The sequence below is a fragment of the Chelon labrosus genome (genome assembly GCF_963514085.1).
Source record: "Chelon labrosus genome assembly, chromosome: 2".
Lineage (NCBI taxonomy): Eukaryota > Metazoa > Chordata > Actinopteri > Mugiliformes > Mugilidae > Chelon > Chelon labrosus.
In genome coordinates, this window is record NC_140338.1 from 2,440,029 (window position 1) to 2,456,801 (window position 16,773).

General features: G+C 41.6%; 1 protein-coding gene across 1 annotated transcript; it reads left to right on the forward strand.

Moving 5' to 3' along the window:
- Positions 1–3,240: 3,240 nt before the first annotated feature.
- Positions 3,241–16,479, forward strand: LOC311506269 (uncharacterized protein; the record flags this gene model as incomplete). The annotated part of the gene is made up of 2 exons (XM_084570158.1): positions 3,241–5,050; positions 14,761–16,479. The coding sequence occupies exons 1-2, from the start codon at positions 3,377–3,379 to the stop codon at positions 16,477–16,479; spliced, it is 3,393 nt and encodes a 1,130-aa protein (XP_084426284.1). The 5' UTR covers positions 3,241–3,376.
- Between the last annotated feature and the right edge of the window lie 294 nt (positions 16,480–16,773).

The window sequence follows — 16,773 nt, forward strand, 5'->3', positions numbered from 1 at the left end:
GTCCCGCACAAAGCGGGACATCTGGTCACCCTATCATGACAGAAGTAAAGTAGCTGCTGTGTATTTGTAGATTATTGGCTGCTGCACTGAAAAAGGAAACAAAGATGTCCCCATGAAAGCTCCACAGTTGATATTTGAGTCATTAAATACGTGTTAACATGGGCGACACACCCGTGGGACTTTTTCAACACGGTGATTTCATCCCCCTCACTTTTTCCTGAGGTATTAAACCGTTCTTCCGCCCTGGCAGTGGCAGCGTACCAGCCTATACAGTCAATGGTACCAGCGTACTGAAATGTAGCCCACGTCAGTCCCCCAGACATGAAAACCCATTGGTCAAGTTAGATTGATTGACAGCCGTCCAGCCAATCACAGCCATTTGACCAAATCCACTAGTCCCGGCCTTCACGGGAAAGTAAACCGTTACATGCCAACACGAAGCTGCCTGCCTGCTGTCCAGTGTTACCAACTTGGCGACTTTCTCTCTAAATCCAGCGACTTTCAAATCTTCTTGGCGACTTTTTTTGTCAAAAGCGACTAGCAACAAATCTAGCGACTTTTTCTGGTTTTATTGGAGACTTTTCTGGTTCTCGGAGACTCTGATGTCAAAGCACATATCGGTTTCAGTTTTGAGTTAGTCCTCAACGAGCAGCGGTTGCTGCCGTGAGCCCTTCCCCCGTCCCAAAGCACTCACAGGCGGTCAGTCTCACAGTAGCCCCGCGCAGCAGCAGTCAGAACACAGAGGGAGACCCACGCCACTCCGCGTCCAGACTGCAAACGAATGGCGCATACGCAAAGCTGCCGCTGATCGCGCCCTAGTTTACAGAGCGGGATGTAAATGTCTCTTCACTGTCACACTAAAATAAATAATACAATAATAATAATAATACATTTAGATTGTTAATTTTGTCAAGTTAAAACCGTTTATACACAAAATGTTAAAAATGTTCTAGTTATGGCAAAAAATGCTCATGTTTTACTGTGACTTGTTGTAGGCTCCTAAGTGGAGCATAAGATTAGAAACTAAACCAAACTTAAGTAACTCTACCAGAGTGTCTCTTTTGAGTCACTTTGGCAATCCCAAGCCCAGATAAAGGAGTAGCGTTAATAATACAGGACACAATTCATTTTGTGTGGCTAGGCAAAGCATTAGTCATGAAATTATTTTGAGAGGTGATGGCCTATTTCAATGGCAAAATAAAAAAACAAAAAAACAACCAAGAATCAACAGAAGAATGTTCATTTGTAGTTCTAAACATATTTTCCAAACATATTTTATTTTTTTTTACTCTTTGTTATTCACGTTATTCCTCTCTCCTACAGCGTCCATCACAATTACATCCAAATGGCAAATGATGCAAATTCGCCGATGACGTCATTTTTTCAAGTCAGGAGATCTTCACTGAGATGATCCGTCTCATCCAGAAGAGTAGCTCTGATGTGAAGCAGCTGGTCATGTCATTTAGCGACTTTTAGCGACTTTTAGGACAGCCAATAGCTACTTTCCTTACCGAGGAGTTGGCACCACTGCTGCTGTCGCTCGCTGCTGCAGACATCGAACAGAGCAGAGGTATGAAACGGTAATTTAACAAGTTAATAATGTAGAATTTTCTCTGTAAATAACTAAACTATGTCTTGCTTTGTGGCGTGTCAGCTAATATTAAGCAAGTCAGGTGGCAAACAAAGTTAATGCAAGCCCAGTAAAGACAATGGTAACTGGGAAGAGGCAGCAGAAGATGGACTTCTTTTTCAAGTCAAGTTGCCAGTTGGTTATGTGACAGGAGGGAAACAGAAAGCTAGCTGTCAATCCATAAATGCACTAATTCAGTTTTATACTGTTCTTGCATTAATGCCATGTAGGTGTTCATTTATGTAACTTAAAGCTGTTTGTTGGAGCTTAAAATCTTTTCAAGTGAAGAAAATCCCCTACATCAACTCATCCCTGTTACTCAGAAACTAGAAGAGAATAGAAATGAAGACAATGAAATGCAATAAAACTATTAAAATCTTAAATGATAAAAGGAATAAAATAATAGTTTAGAGTACGATGAAGGCTAGGATGAAAGATTAGTTAAAACAGATTAGAACAACAAAATATATGTGAAGTAATAAAAAGCAGATAAAAGAACAACAAAAGAAAGGAATGTTTCCTCATCAAAATCAAGACTGTAGAGGTTTGTTCTAAGTTCTAACATAAAACATTTCAACACTTCCATGTTCAGGAATATTAACATTGAGTTCTTTATGTAGGATGAGGAAGGGAAGTCCAGGAGTCAGGACAAAGGAGAGTATGGAGAAGATGAGGGAGAGAACAGTAGAGAAGTTGGAGAGAACATAAGAGAAGAAGAAGGAGAGAACGTGAGAGGAGAGGGAGGGAACTTGTCACTCACACTTGTTCTTTAATAGAACATAAATGAATTGCTTAATACCATGGTATGTGATTGTGAATATATATCTTGTGTTAAAGAGCATTGTGAGATAATGTACATTTTGAATGTAATATTAATTGCATATCCTCATGAAGAAAATCTAGAAATGCACTGCATTAGTTTTGGAGACTGAAACAGGGGCCAACAGTGGTTGAGGGGCTCATGTGCTACCCCTAGAACCCTCCCCCCCCCCCCCCCCCACACACACTTTTAAAATTGCTGATTCACCCCTGCGTGTTAACATGTGTTGGTTTTCATAACTGTGCTCAAACAAACACCTAAATGTGTGGTTTGAAGGTTTTCTTTCCACCAGTCTGAAAGAAGACATGTTATAGAAGCAGAAGAGAGCAAAATGTGAAAAGTGATTGAGCCATGGATAAAAAACATGGATTTAGCCTCTAGTGTCTCCTTAAAGTCTTCAGATCTTCCAGTAATGATCTTCTTCAGTATTTTAGCTGCAGCTTCAGTATCAGTGAGTGTTACTGTGTTTTTAAGTTGAATCTGAATCAACAGTCGACTGACCAATAGACTTCTAATGACTAAAATAAAAGCTGCTTAGAAGTGATCTTTTTAGGGGACTGAATTAATCAGCCTTAAAAGCTCATCCAGTAGAATTAGTGTGTAACTGTAACATGTCTGTGGCGTCTATGACCAAAAATGATGTGGATTTGATTCTGATTTGTTTTGTAGTCTGCTCCTCTTCCTGGAACAAGAGTCTGATAACTCCTCCCTCTTCCTGGAGCAGCTCCACTCATATTTCCTCATGTTTCCTTGTTCCCTCCCCTTTAGATCTCTACATTGAAGATGGGTGTAACCAGCATGTGGTGAAGTGTGAGAGCTGACAGGCTCCATTCACTGTAGAATCACATGTTGTTCAGATCAGAGCTCAGACTCGTGTCACTTCTAGCAAACAGAAACTCACACAGTCGTCGACACTGAGAGGTGAAATGGAGCAGAAAGGAGTTGAGCTGGACAGAGAAACCTTCTCTTGTTCCATCTGTCTGGATCTACTGAAGGATCCTGTGACTGTTCCCTGTGGACACAGCTACTGCATGAACTGTATTAAAAGCCACTGGGATGAAGAAGACCAGAAGGGAATCCACGGCTGCCCTCAGTGCAGGAAGACTTTCACACCAAGGCCTGTCCTGGACAAAAACACCATGTTAGCAGAGTTAGTGGAGCAGCTGAAGAAGACTGGACTCCAAGCTGCTCCAGCTGATCACTGCTATGCTGGAGATCAAGATGTGGCCTGTGATGTCTGCACTGCGAGGAAGCTGAAAGCCTTCAAGTCCTGTTTAAACTGTCTGGCCTCTTACTGTGAGAAACACCTCCAACCTCACTATGATGTAGCTCCATTAAAGAAACACAAGCTGGTGGAGCCCTCCAAGAAGCTCCAGGAGAACATCTGCTCTCGTCATGATGAGGTGATGAAGATGTTCTGTCGTACTGATCAGCAGAGTATCTGTTATCTCTGCTCTGTGGATGAACATAAAGGCCACGACACAGTCTCAGCTGCAGCAGAAAGGACTGAGAAGCAGAAGGAGGTGGAGGTGATGCTAGAAAAAATCCAGCAGACAATCCAGGAGACAAAGAAAGATGTGGATCTGCTTGGACAGGAGCTGAAGGCCATCGGTCACTCTGCTGATAAAACAGTGGAGGACAGTCAGGAGATCTTCACTGAGATGATCCGTCTCATCCAGAAAAGTAGCTCTGATGTGAAGCAGCTGGTCAGATCCCAGCAGGAAAATGAAGAGAGTCGAGTCAAAGATCTTCAGGAGAAGCTGAAGCAGCAGATCACTGAGCTGGAGAGGAAAGGCTCCAAGCGGAAGCAGCTCTTAAACACAGAGGGTCACAACCAGTTTCTACACAACTACCCCTCACTGCCACCACCCAGTGAGTCTACACACCCATCCAGCATCAAGATTGGTCCTCGGAGGAACTTTGATGACGTGAAAGCAGCTGTGACAGAGCTCAGAAAGAAACTACAGGACATTCTGAGAGAGACATGGACAAACATCTCACTGACAGTGACTGAAGTGGATGTTTTACTGTCACAACCAGAGCCAAAGACCAGAGATGAATTCTTGAAATATTCATGTCAAATCACATTCGATCCAAACACAGCAAACACATGGCTGTTATTATCTGAGGGGAACAGAAAAGTAACATTAATGAATCAACAACAGTCTTATTCTGATCATCCAGACAGATTCACTGGTTATTGTTGGCAGGTCCTGAGTAGAGAGAGTCTGACTGGACGTTGTTACTGGGAGGTGGAGAGGAGAGGAGAAGGAGTTGGTGTAGCAGTCGCATACAAGAATATCCGCAGAGCAGGGAGGTCAGATGAATGTAGATTTGGATTCAATGACCAATCTTGGTCATTACGTTGTGACACAAACAGATATGAATTTTACTACAAGAAAGTCCAAACTTCCGTCTCAGGTCCTGGTTCCTCCAGAGTAGGAGTGTACCTGGATCACAGAGCAGGTATTCTGTCTTTCTACAGCGTCTCTGAAACCATGACTCTCCTCCACGGAGTCCAGACCACATTCACTCAGCCTCTCTATGCTGGACTTGGGTTATTTTTTTATTATTCTGGAGACTCTGCTGAGTTGATTAAAGTCAAATAGACAGAAGTCACTTCAGGGACAGTTGGTTAAAATGTGTCTTTTAGTCTCCAGTTGATTTGGTCTCCATCGTTGTAGCTGAGAGCTCATCTATCGATCGATCTATCTATCATATGATTTGCACACTCAGAACAATGAGCAGCCACCAGGGAGCAGTTTGGGAGGTTAGGGGCTTTGCTCAAGTGGAGGAAAGGTGTTGGAATTACAACCCTTTTATACATAGTCCTTGATTTTCAGCAGGGACTCAAAAGCTCTTTCATGGACAAATGTGAGATATTCCTTCATTACTTCTTCATCAGTTAAGCAGATAAAATGACTGAGTTATCTCCCAGTGTGTTACTTGATTTGAAAATTGTTGCTGCAAAGTCAGAAGATGTGTTTAAAGAAGGAGCGCCAGTGAAACCGGGGTTGTAGTTCCTCCAGTTTGTATGTGAATATCCTCAAATTAAAGCTGAGAGTCTGCACTGTAATCCCACATTCATTATAGAACTGTAACTTGAATATGTTCTGATCAACAGGTAAAACAACAGAAACAGTGTCCAGACAGATAGAAGTGGCCTTTTATCCCACACGGGACTTGAACGCACCAGATCATTTCACAGCTTCTAAATGTGATTTGATCTCCCTGACAACATGTAATGAAGTCAAACTGTGGACAAAGTGAGTTGAGGAGCTTTAACCTCCACTACATCCCTGGTTAGCAGGATGAAGGCGCCCTCTTGTGGTCTTCATCATCATCATTTCACTTGTTCACCTGCTGTGACGTTGACTGCAGGAAGACATAAAGAAAGTTGACTGAGCCTTTGGCAGCCTTCAGACTCCATCAGGACAGAGAGATTTACACTCAGAGACACAATGAACATTTACAGTAGCTGAGCTGAGCTACAGTTGAGTTCAAGTGCTTTAGAAGTTGACTTTTGAAAGCCTCAGTAGACGAGGAGAATGGTCTGGTGGGAGGAGGACACTTTGGAGTTTTAGAGTCAGCACAGAAAGTATGATTATACTGTTGGGACCTCATATATTTCCATGTACACAACATTATCTTCAGAAAACCAAACTGATCAAATAGAGCTGTACAGATATATACATATGAGTAGTCAGCAGCAAACCTTGTAAACATAGAGTGCAAACATTGCAATGACTTGTGTAGGGACCTTCAAAACATGAGGATGTAAGGAAGAGTAGAGTTTTGTTGGAGTACATCAAGACTAAATCCTTTGCTTTATAGTTTTTCTGTTTCCTGTAGAAGGAGCCGATGTATTTTAGGTTTGGTTGAGTGATGGACTCTGGGCCAATCAGAAGTGACTTTGCGGGTGGGACTCAAGTTAAAGTGAGTGAGAGCAGAGTCGTCTGGAGGGGACTCACCTGTGAACTCACCTGTGTGTGACGAACGGTGTGTGCTGTGGAACAGTGGAAAAGAGTTCTAACGTCAACTTGAAGCTTTTTGCTGACTGAGATACTGGAACGTATCGGCCCAAGTGCTATTTTGATGATTTATTGTTTTATTGTGTGCAAGTTACTGTGTCGTCCCCTTTTATCCTGCAGTCAGGTGACGCACGTTTGTTTATTTGTTTGGAAAAGTACAAAAGTATTTAATGGACTTTCAAACGGGAACGTCTTGGCTAGGAAACTGTTAGCTGAAAACGCCAGGCGTTGGCTGTCACTGAGGATGAAGGAGGACAAGAGGAGCAACTGTAGTTGGATGCAAATCTGGACCTACCTGCTCATGGATCCTCACAAACTGTGTGGTTGCGTGAATAATTAAGACAACACACTGAACTGTATCAGCAGAAACTATTCTGAAGGAATTCTTTTCGTATGTGCACCCTCTTATGAGCCCCAACGGTAAAAACCCCAAGCGCTTGGTTGTTTTATTTCTTTTGAACATTTCTTATTTCCTTACCTTATATCATTTTGTAGATTTTCCCCTTGTGTTACTTTGGTTTCATTGGCTGTTAAATCTGCTAATTAAGTTTTCAGTTAAAGTATTTGAACGTAAAGTATTTACTTTATTTTGTGCTTGTTTGTGAGGTTGACCTGAATATTTTGGAGATTTATTGGAGATGGGAGAAAGGAAATGTTTGTTTGCCTTAACAGAATATTTAGAGTTGAAGAAATTCCAAAGGAAAAACACCAGTAAATTGTGGTTAATTGTTTTAATTCTAATATTCACTTGAAGTGTGGATTTCTATATTTACTAAGTTTACTCAAGAGTATTATTTGCTGATTTGAAGTTCTAGTTTTTATTGAACTCTTCTTCAAAGGCTTGGTACATGCCAAACTTAACCTCTGTTTGTCCATACAGAACAGCTAGTGTACAATGAAGTCATTCTGACGACAGACTCGTCGTCATATTTTTGTCTTGTGAACATGAACCAGTACATGCACCCATACAGCCATACATGCATACCTGCACACAAATACATACCTAACATGCTTCTACATCCAAAACAGCATCCTAGTGGGGGTCTTTATTGACCTTTATATAGTCCCAAAACCTGTCCCAAGGGTTCACCCCCCGTCATCATTTCATCTACTGAGCATACATTCATAGGATGCTGTTTCAGTCGTTGCATAGACCCATTCTTTCACCTGTGGAATCTCTGATGCCTTCCAGTGTCTTCAGATGACTCCACCAGCTGTTGCTGTACCCACCCAAATGACCCAAAAGTCTCATTTGGTTCCATTGGGTAGCTGAGATTTATCCCCCAGTAAGCAGAGCTCTGGATTTGAGGAGATCTCTGATCCGAGCCAGTTACTCAAAATATTTACAATCTGAGTCCAGAAAGATCTGATTAAAACACATTCCCACATACAGTGAAGGAAAGTTCCAGTCTCTTTTTTGCATTTCCAACACAAATCATCAGCCAAAAGTTTCATCTTCTGCAGTCTAGATGGTGTATAATAGTATCTATGTAGTATGTTGTATTACCTAAGTTTCCCCTTGGCCCCTCTCACATATTTACCACAATCAGCCACAGTTATTGCCCATTTATCATCTTCAATCTCTCCACCAAGGCCCCTCTGCCAAATCATCTTCAGCTGCTTAGAGTCATTGCCCAGAGAAGAATGTAGGGTATTCTACACCTTTTAAATGTCTCGTTAGGGCACCACCTCCTGTTATCGTAGGAAGAACACGGTTTAAATCAATTTATCAGTCTCAGTTCAATAATTTGCATATCTGAAGGAGTGAATCCTTTCCTACAATTTGTACCATTCATTCTCTGCCGTAAAACAACATTCATCTTAAGTGTGAACAAATATTTATTTAATGAAGTGACAACTATAAATAAATGAGGGACTAATAGAATATAGGAGTGTAATCAAATAAAACGAATATGATACGGTATGAAATAATTAATTTCTGGAGCGATGGTGAGAGATGGAGATGTTTTAAGGTTTAATCTAACGGGAATAGATTTGATATCTAATCTAATCAATCTTCTCTAAAATATGCTAATAGGGAGTTTCAAAGTAGTGACACCAACTCTTTGTCTTAAGCGGTAGGAACGATTCAGCCTATTTTTGTAGAGTCTTCTCGGCGTCGGTGATGGCGGAGCGTCGGTGTGACGAGATGGTGACGAAACGGCACAGCTGATCTCTCTTGGACTGGTAGATGGGACTTGTTGCTTGGTCTGCAACTCCAATGTGACTAAGTACGTAAAGAAGAAGACTAAAATAAAAGTAAAACGGAAACGGAAAATGGAAAGAAGTAAAGTTAACAGTGCGGAGAAAGTTAAAGAAAGTGTGGAGAAAGGGAGCGTCTCTCTGGTTTTATGAGTTAATTATTCAGGTCGTGTTTGGATCGGGTTTCCAGATTCTTCGCGCGGAAAGAGAAGAGAACGCCTACTTCTTTGTCTTGAGATGTCTTATTGCCTGATCTTCTTAACCTACTCGATATTATTTAATTTAACCATTCCATCACTCATCATGGCTCGTTAGCGATGTTCTTGCCTATGCGGCAACACTCAACATTACAACATGACAAGATGACGTATCTGAATGACAAAATCAAAATAACTCAAAAGCATCAGTAAATTAACAAACTCAAGTTCTCTTTACAGTGACATTTTGTAAATAAAAAAAGGTTGGGGTTTCTAAAATAACAATTCCAATAGTTATGATTTCAACTAATAGCTACTATTAGTATAATAACATATCTAAGGTTCTACATGCTTTAACTTCAACAATGATTAAAAGAAAGAAAATACTTTTAAAGATAGCCACTTGATGGCAATGTTGATCCATCCTTAGTGTGACAAATTATGTGAATTTGGGCTTTATCGTACAAGGATCAGAATCGTCTCATTGGGATCGTAAGCACTTCCTGAACAACAATATATAACTTACCAGGTTATTACAACTTCGATAGTCATATTATCAAACTTAGACTCTTTTTAGAGAGGAGCATGCAGATCAGAGTCTGGCTCTGGGGAAAGAAAGTTATTTACGTCCTGCTTATCTGCATTCCACTCTCTTGGTCACTCTGGGAGGGGGGGAGCAAGAAGGAAGTGTTTGGTATGTTTGTATGTGTGTGTGTGTGTCTTTGAAAAGAAGAATTAATGAATCACAAGTTTAAAACATAATTGAACATAACGTTAAGGTTTCTAGACTTTGTCCTTATGAAGTAGAAGAGGCAACTCCTCATTCTTTGTAGTTCCTGATGTCGTGTTGATGTTCTGTCGATTCAGAACTAATTAGTCCAGAAACAAGAGTGGGAAATTCCACAGAAGTGTAAATCTGTCCTTTTTGGCTCCAAAGACGTCCTCAGCATCAGGGAGATCCGATAGCATGGGTCTGTCCAGCATCTGGACATGGCACATTTATGGCTAAGGTGTAAAAGGTTGATCTGTTAGAAGAGTTCTTCTGCAAAACAACTTTGTAAATTTAAATTCCAGAGAGGGGGAGAATAGAGAGGGCGACAGGACCCTACAAGAATTAGCCAGTTTGTAAAATTGTGAGGCTTTTGGTTTTCCGGTACAGAAAATTTAGGATTCTGTTCAGTGATACAAATAAATAGTTGAAATAGTAACCTGCTAGATTTTAAGCAGCCCTTAGATAGATAAGATAATACTTTATTGTCTGTTACACAAGGTTACAGAAAATTGTCTTTGACAAGGCTCCAGTCACAAGAAAAACATTCACACAGACATATACAAACAGGACATGGGGTGTTGAGGTATCAGCTGACTGTGGTGTTCATTTTGTGCTGTTCAGTATGGCTATTGCAGAGGGGATGAAGGATTTCTTGTAGATGTTTTTACGGGCCAGTGGTACATTAAAACGCCTGCCTGATGGTAGTAGCTGGGTTCTGCTCGAGGTTTCTTCCTGTTAAAAGGGAGTTTTTCCTTGCCACCGTTGCCTTCAGGCTTGCTCTGGGGGTTTCAGGCCGGGTTTTTGTAAAGCGTCTTGAGACGATTTGTATTGTTATTGACGCTATATAAATAAAATTGAATTGAATTGAATTGAAGGAGTGATGGAGGGGGTGGGAGGGGTCCTCTGTGATCAGGTTGGCTCTCCTGATCACAGAGCGGCTGTACAGCTCAGATAGGGGGAGATGGGGGGAGCCAGTTATTTTGGCAGCATGATTCACTATGTGTGACAGTCTTGTTTTGTGTTTGATGGTGAGTTGGTTGTACCAGGAAGAGATATTGAAAGTGAGAACTGATTCGATGAGGGAGCGGTAAACCAAGTTTAACACCTCCTTGCTGACCTGAAAAGTTCTGTGTTTCCTGAGCAGGTGGAGACGTTGTTGTGCTTTTTTGTATGTTGTGTGTGTGTGTTGTGAAAAGGACAGGGAAGTGTCTATTTCTGTGCCCAGGTACCTGAATACTTGCACTTGTTCCACTGGCTGACCCTGCATCCAGGAGGAAAACTGGTTGTGTTGAGAACATTTTGTCGTACGATAAGTTGAACATATATTTAATGAAATTGGTGGTGGTTCCTTTATTCATTCCTGACTCATTCATTAGGTTTAACTGTTAGACCTATAGACCAGTAGCTGTGCGACACAGTGACAAACTCCAGCATACTACGTTATGGAAATAACATCCAAATGCTGGACGCAGGAGGACGGTTGAAAAACCAAAAGCACACAGACTGAGGTAGATAAAAACTCAGGAATCAGAAGGAACAGAGCTCAGAAACAGAGAGGTCCAAACAAAGAGGAGATAACTAGTGTGAAAAAAAAAAGCATTTAAAGCATGTATGTGTCAAACTGAAACATACGACACTTGTGAGTAACAGCCTCTAGATGTTAACATATGTGAAGGGAGTGGAAGTAATTCATTGCAGTTCTTTTGTTTAATACAAATAAATAGTTGACCTTGGAAAGAGCAACTTGAGCAATCAAAGCAGAAAACTAAGCCTCAGCATCTGTGAGCAGACACTGTGTTCACCAGTAACTCCAGTGGCTTTGTTCCAGTGCAGACAGGTTGGGACTTACTTCCTGTTAAAAATCACTGCAGTTAATATTCTAGATAAGAGAAGATAATCCTTTATTTATTCCACAGGGGGAAATTTACAGTGTTGCACCAGCATACACCAATCAGCCATAATATTCTGACCACCTTCCTATTACTGTCTAGGTCTCCCTTGTGCCTCCAAAACAGTTCTGACCATAGACTGTATAGAAATATGGACAAAATGTCTCCACTTCCTCTCATTGGCCAAACTGATGCCATTTTCCCAGGGATACGGGCGGCACCATCTTGCGACCTTGGAGCTAGAGCCTGATCAGTACAGTCTGAGGGTGGAGCCACGTGGAGCCGTGATATCGATGCCCCGCCCACACTTCCTTCAGACTCACTCATGTTTTAGTTTAATTAATACTATGCTCTGCTCTACCTCCACCACTTACAAGGAAATGATGGATTATACACTGTAGTTATTTATTTTTTCCAACTCTCACGGTCCCAGGGGACCGCTTTAAGGAACGGTTGGCATGGCAACTTGTAGTCATCATGATATCACATCCTGTTTCTATAGTGTCAAATAATGCACTAAAACAAAACTTATCCAAAAAAATTGACACTTGAACATGGATCAACATTATATTAACTACCTACAATGACAGATAAAAATGTAAATCAAATTTTGTCTGAAAAAAATAAAATAAATAATTGATTCGGTGTGTATTCTAGCGTTTTAGTTTGGCCCAAGTCCCGCCCACTAACATGGAGGAGGTGGAGTTTATATCTATACTGCAGTCAGCCACCAGGGGGAGCTCTACTTGCTTTGGCGTCACTTTAGAGGAGCTGTTCCACCGTCCATCTTTATACTATGGGTTTGACTCTTGTTCTAGTCAACAACAACATCATCAACTTAAAGGCTGAAGTACGCCGATCAGGCCATAACATTATGACCAATATTGTGTAGGTCTCCTTTGTGGTGACCCATTAGAGAATGGACATGGGCCTTCTGAGGGTGTCCTGTGGTGTCTGATCAACAGAATGTTGTTAGTGGGGGGGTCTTTGAGGGGAGGGGCCTCTGTGAATCATCCCACAGGTACTTGATCAGTTTGGGATCGAGTGAATTTGGAGGCCAGGTCAACACCTTGTGCTGTTCTTCATGTTTTCCAATCCAACAAAACAACAACATCGAAATAAATCAAGACAACAAACACCAAGGATAAAGCTTAGAAAATAAAAACAAGCCCCAAGTTACATGTTGAATACCACAACTGGTTTTCCCAGTCTTATTGAGACACCACGCGTCACTGAGGCTTAATAGACATGTTGAGTTCCACATAAAACACTGGCAGATCTGATTTCAGATATTTCTGAGAGTGTTAATGCAGTCGACTTATTCTGATCACGCCCATCATGTTTGAGCCATGATGAAAAGTTGCAGGTTGGGTTATGTTTACCATTTCGAACATGAAACGTAGTCAACAAGTCAGTGTTCACCAAGATTTATGCATAAGAAGAGCACATACAGACTGCAGACATATGCATGGAAGGGACGCAGAATGACAACAAATAAATACAAATCAGAGACGACCACAAGGAGACACAGAACGTTGATCACGTTCTGTTCCAAGATTGCAGTTTTAGTACGTGATGTAATAATAGAAATCGTTCAAGAAACTCTACAAGTACATTTCCCTTTCTTTATCTCTTTTAGGCGCCCATGCCAGATTAAAATGCAAAAGTGTCTAGAAAAAGAGAAGAAGTGAGTGAAGACTGGACATCCAAGCTGAGACATCTGGTATTCTAACCTGCACTAAAGACTTTGATCTAAAGTGTCATAATGTTCAGACTTTGGCCTGTGTTTATTTGATTGGTTCGCTGTGGTTCAGTTGTTCATTTACAGCGTTGATTAAAATGTTAAACAATAGTAACTGTGACAGCTGGGATAGGCTCCAGCAGACCCCCGCGCCCCTTAACAGGAATAACCGGGTATAGAAAATGAATGAATGAATGAATAGTAACTGTACTTTGCTTTCCAATGGAAGAGAATGCATAAAAATAAGGCTTTTATGAAAACAGTGAATGATAAATTATCTTTTCAACACACAAACCATTCATAATTGCTAAATTAGGACGAAATAGAAGAGTTCCCTTCACTACTGCCGACCAGGAAATAACCACAGTCCCTCCTCCTTTGTCACGAGTTTAGATTTATGATGTGACTGTTGAACCAAGTTCAAACCTGCAGCTACTTCGTCCTCTGAAACATTTTCTCTTTTCCTGTTGTGAAGTGAAGCAGTTCCTCCGTGCAACTCCAAACAAGTAAGTAGGCTCTAACCGTTTGTATTCACTGTAGATTATTTACCTGACTGATGGTAGGTCATTCATTCAGATCAGGAAATCAGATCAAATCAAAAGTTTTCACATTCGCTCCTTTAAACGTTAACGTGGAAAATCTTGCTTGTTCAGCACTAGTTAATAAACGTCAGGATAATAAGAGCAATTTACGTTCTTTCCACGAGCTTCTCCGTCCATATTTGTTTGGATCCATGACAGAAGTAAAGTAGCTGCTGTGTATTTGTAGATTATTGGCTGCTGCACTGAAAAAGGAAACAAAGATGTCCCCATGAAAGCTCCACAGTTGATATTTGAGTCATTAAATACGTGTTAACATGTGTTGGTTTTCATAACTGTGCTCAAACAAACACCTAAATGTGTGGTCTGAAGGTTTTCTTTCCACCAGTCTGAAAGAAGACATGTTATAGAAGCAGAAGAGAGCAACATGTGAAAAGTGACTTGAGCCATGGATAAAAAACATGGATTTAGCCTCTAGTGTCTCCTTAAAGTCTTCAGATCTTCCAGTAATGATCTTCTTCAGTATTTTAGCTGCAGCTTCAGTATCAGTGAGTGTTACCAATAGACTTCTAATGACTAAAATAAAAGCTGCTTAGAAGTGATCTTTTTAGAGGACTGAATTAATCAGCATTAAAAGCTCATCCAGTAGAATTAGTGTGTAACTGTAACATGTCTGTGGCGTCTATGACCATGAATGATGTGGATTTGATTCTGATGTGTTTTGTAGTCTGCTCCTCTCCCTGGAACAAGAGTCTGATAACTCCTCCCTCTTCCTGGAGCAGCTCCACTCATATTTCCTCATGTTTCCTTGTTCCCTCCCCTTTAGATCTCTACATTGAAGATGGGTGTAACCAGCATGTGGTGAAGTGTGAGAGCTGACAGGCTCCATTCACTGTAGAATCACATGTTGTTCAGATCAGAGCTCAGACTAGTTTCACTTCTAGCAAACAGAAACTCACACAGTCATCGACACTGAGAGGTGAAATGGAGCAGAAAGGAGTTGAGCTGGACAGAGAAACCTTCTCTTGTTCCATCTGTCTGGATCTACTGAAGGATCCTGTGACTGTTCCCTGTGGACACAGCTACTGCATGAACTGTATTAAAAGCCACTGGGATGAAGAAGACCAGAAGGGAATCCACAGCTGCCCTCAGTGCAGGAAGACTTTCACACCGAGGCCTGTCCTGGAGAAAAACACCATGTTAGCAGAGTTAGTGGAGCAGCTGAAGAAGACTGGACTCCAAGCTGCTCCAGCTGATCACTGCTATGCTGGACCTGAAGATGTGGCCTGTGATGTCTGCACTGGGAGGAAGCTGAAAGCCTTCAAGTCCTGTTTAAACTGTCTGGCCTCTTACTGTGAGAAACACCTCCAACCTCACTATGATGTAGCTCCATTAAAGAAACACAAGCTGGTGGAGCCCTCCAAGAAGCTCCAGGAGAACATCCGCTCTCATCATGATGAGGTGATGAAGATGTTCTGTCGTACTGATCAGCAGAGTATCTGTTATCTCTGCTCTGTGGATGAACATAAAGGCCACGACACAGTCTCAGCTGCAACAGAAAGGACTGAGAAGCAGAAGGAGGTGGAGGTGATGCTAGAAAAAATCCAGCAGACAATCCAGGAGACAAAGAAAGATGTGGAGCTGCTTGGACAGGAGCTGAAGGCCATCGCTCACTCTGCTGATAAAACAGTGGAGGACAGTCAGGAGATCTTCACTGAAATGATCCGTCTCATCCAGAAAAGTAGTTCTGATGTGAAGCAGCTGGTCAGATCCCAGCAGGAAACTGAAGAGAGTCGAGTCAAAGATCTTCAGGAGAAGCTGGAGCAGCAGATCACTGAGCTGGAGAGGAAAGGCTCCGAGCTGAAGCAGCTCTTAAACGCAGAGGATCACAACCAGTTTCTACACAACTACCCCTCACTGCCACCACCCAGTGAGTCTACACACTCATCCAGCATCAAGATTGGTCCTCGGAGGAACTTTGATGACGTGAAAGCAGCTGTGACAGAGCTCAGAAAGAAACTACAGGACACTCTGAGAGAGACATGGACAAACATCTCACTGACAGTGACTGAAGTGGATGTTTTACTGCCACAACCAGAGCCAAAGACCAGAGATGAATTCTTGAAATATTCATGTCAAATCACACTGGATCCAAACACAGCAAACACAGAGCTGTTATTATCTGAGGGGAACAGAAAAGTAACAGGAATGGATCAAGAACAGTCTTATTCTCATCATCCAGACAGATTCATTGCTTGTTGGCAGGTCCTGAGTAGAGAGAGTCTGACTGGACGTTGTTACTGGGAGGTGGAGAGGAGAGGAAAAGTAGTTGGTGTAGCAGTTGCATACAAGAATATCAGCAGAGCAGGTTGGTCAAATGAATGTTTCTTTGGATCCAATGACAAATCTTGGTCATTACGTTGTTACACAGACAGATATGATTTTTACTACAACACCATCCAAACTATCATCTTAGGTCCTGTTTCCTCCAGAGTAGGAGTGTACCTGGATCACAGAGCAGGTATTCTGTCTTTCTACAGCGTCTCTGAAACCATGACTCTCCTCCACAGAGTCCAGACCACATTCACTCAGCCTCTCTACGCTGGACTTAGATTAGATTATTCTGGAGAGTCTGCTGAGTTGATTAAAGTCAAATAGACAGAAGTCACTTCAAGGACAGTTGGTTAAAATATTTTTCTTTTAGTCTCCAGGTGATTTGGTCTCCATCTATCTATCTATTCTTCCTTCCACCCCTCCTTCCCAATCTACATCTTCCTCTCCTCCCTCTTCTCCTCTTCCTCTTCTTCCTCCTCCCTTCTTGGTGTGTGATGACCATTGTCAGACATGAGTTCTATTGTTTTAGTTGTTAGGGAGGAATTTATGGTGATGCCGATGAATAAGAAGCACCAGAGTCTTGTATGTCTTATGCTGAAGGAGTTTATTTAGGCTCAA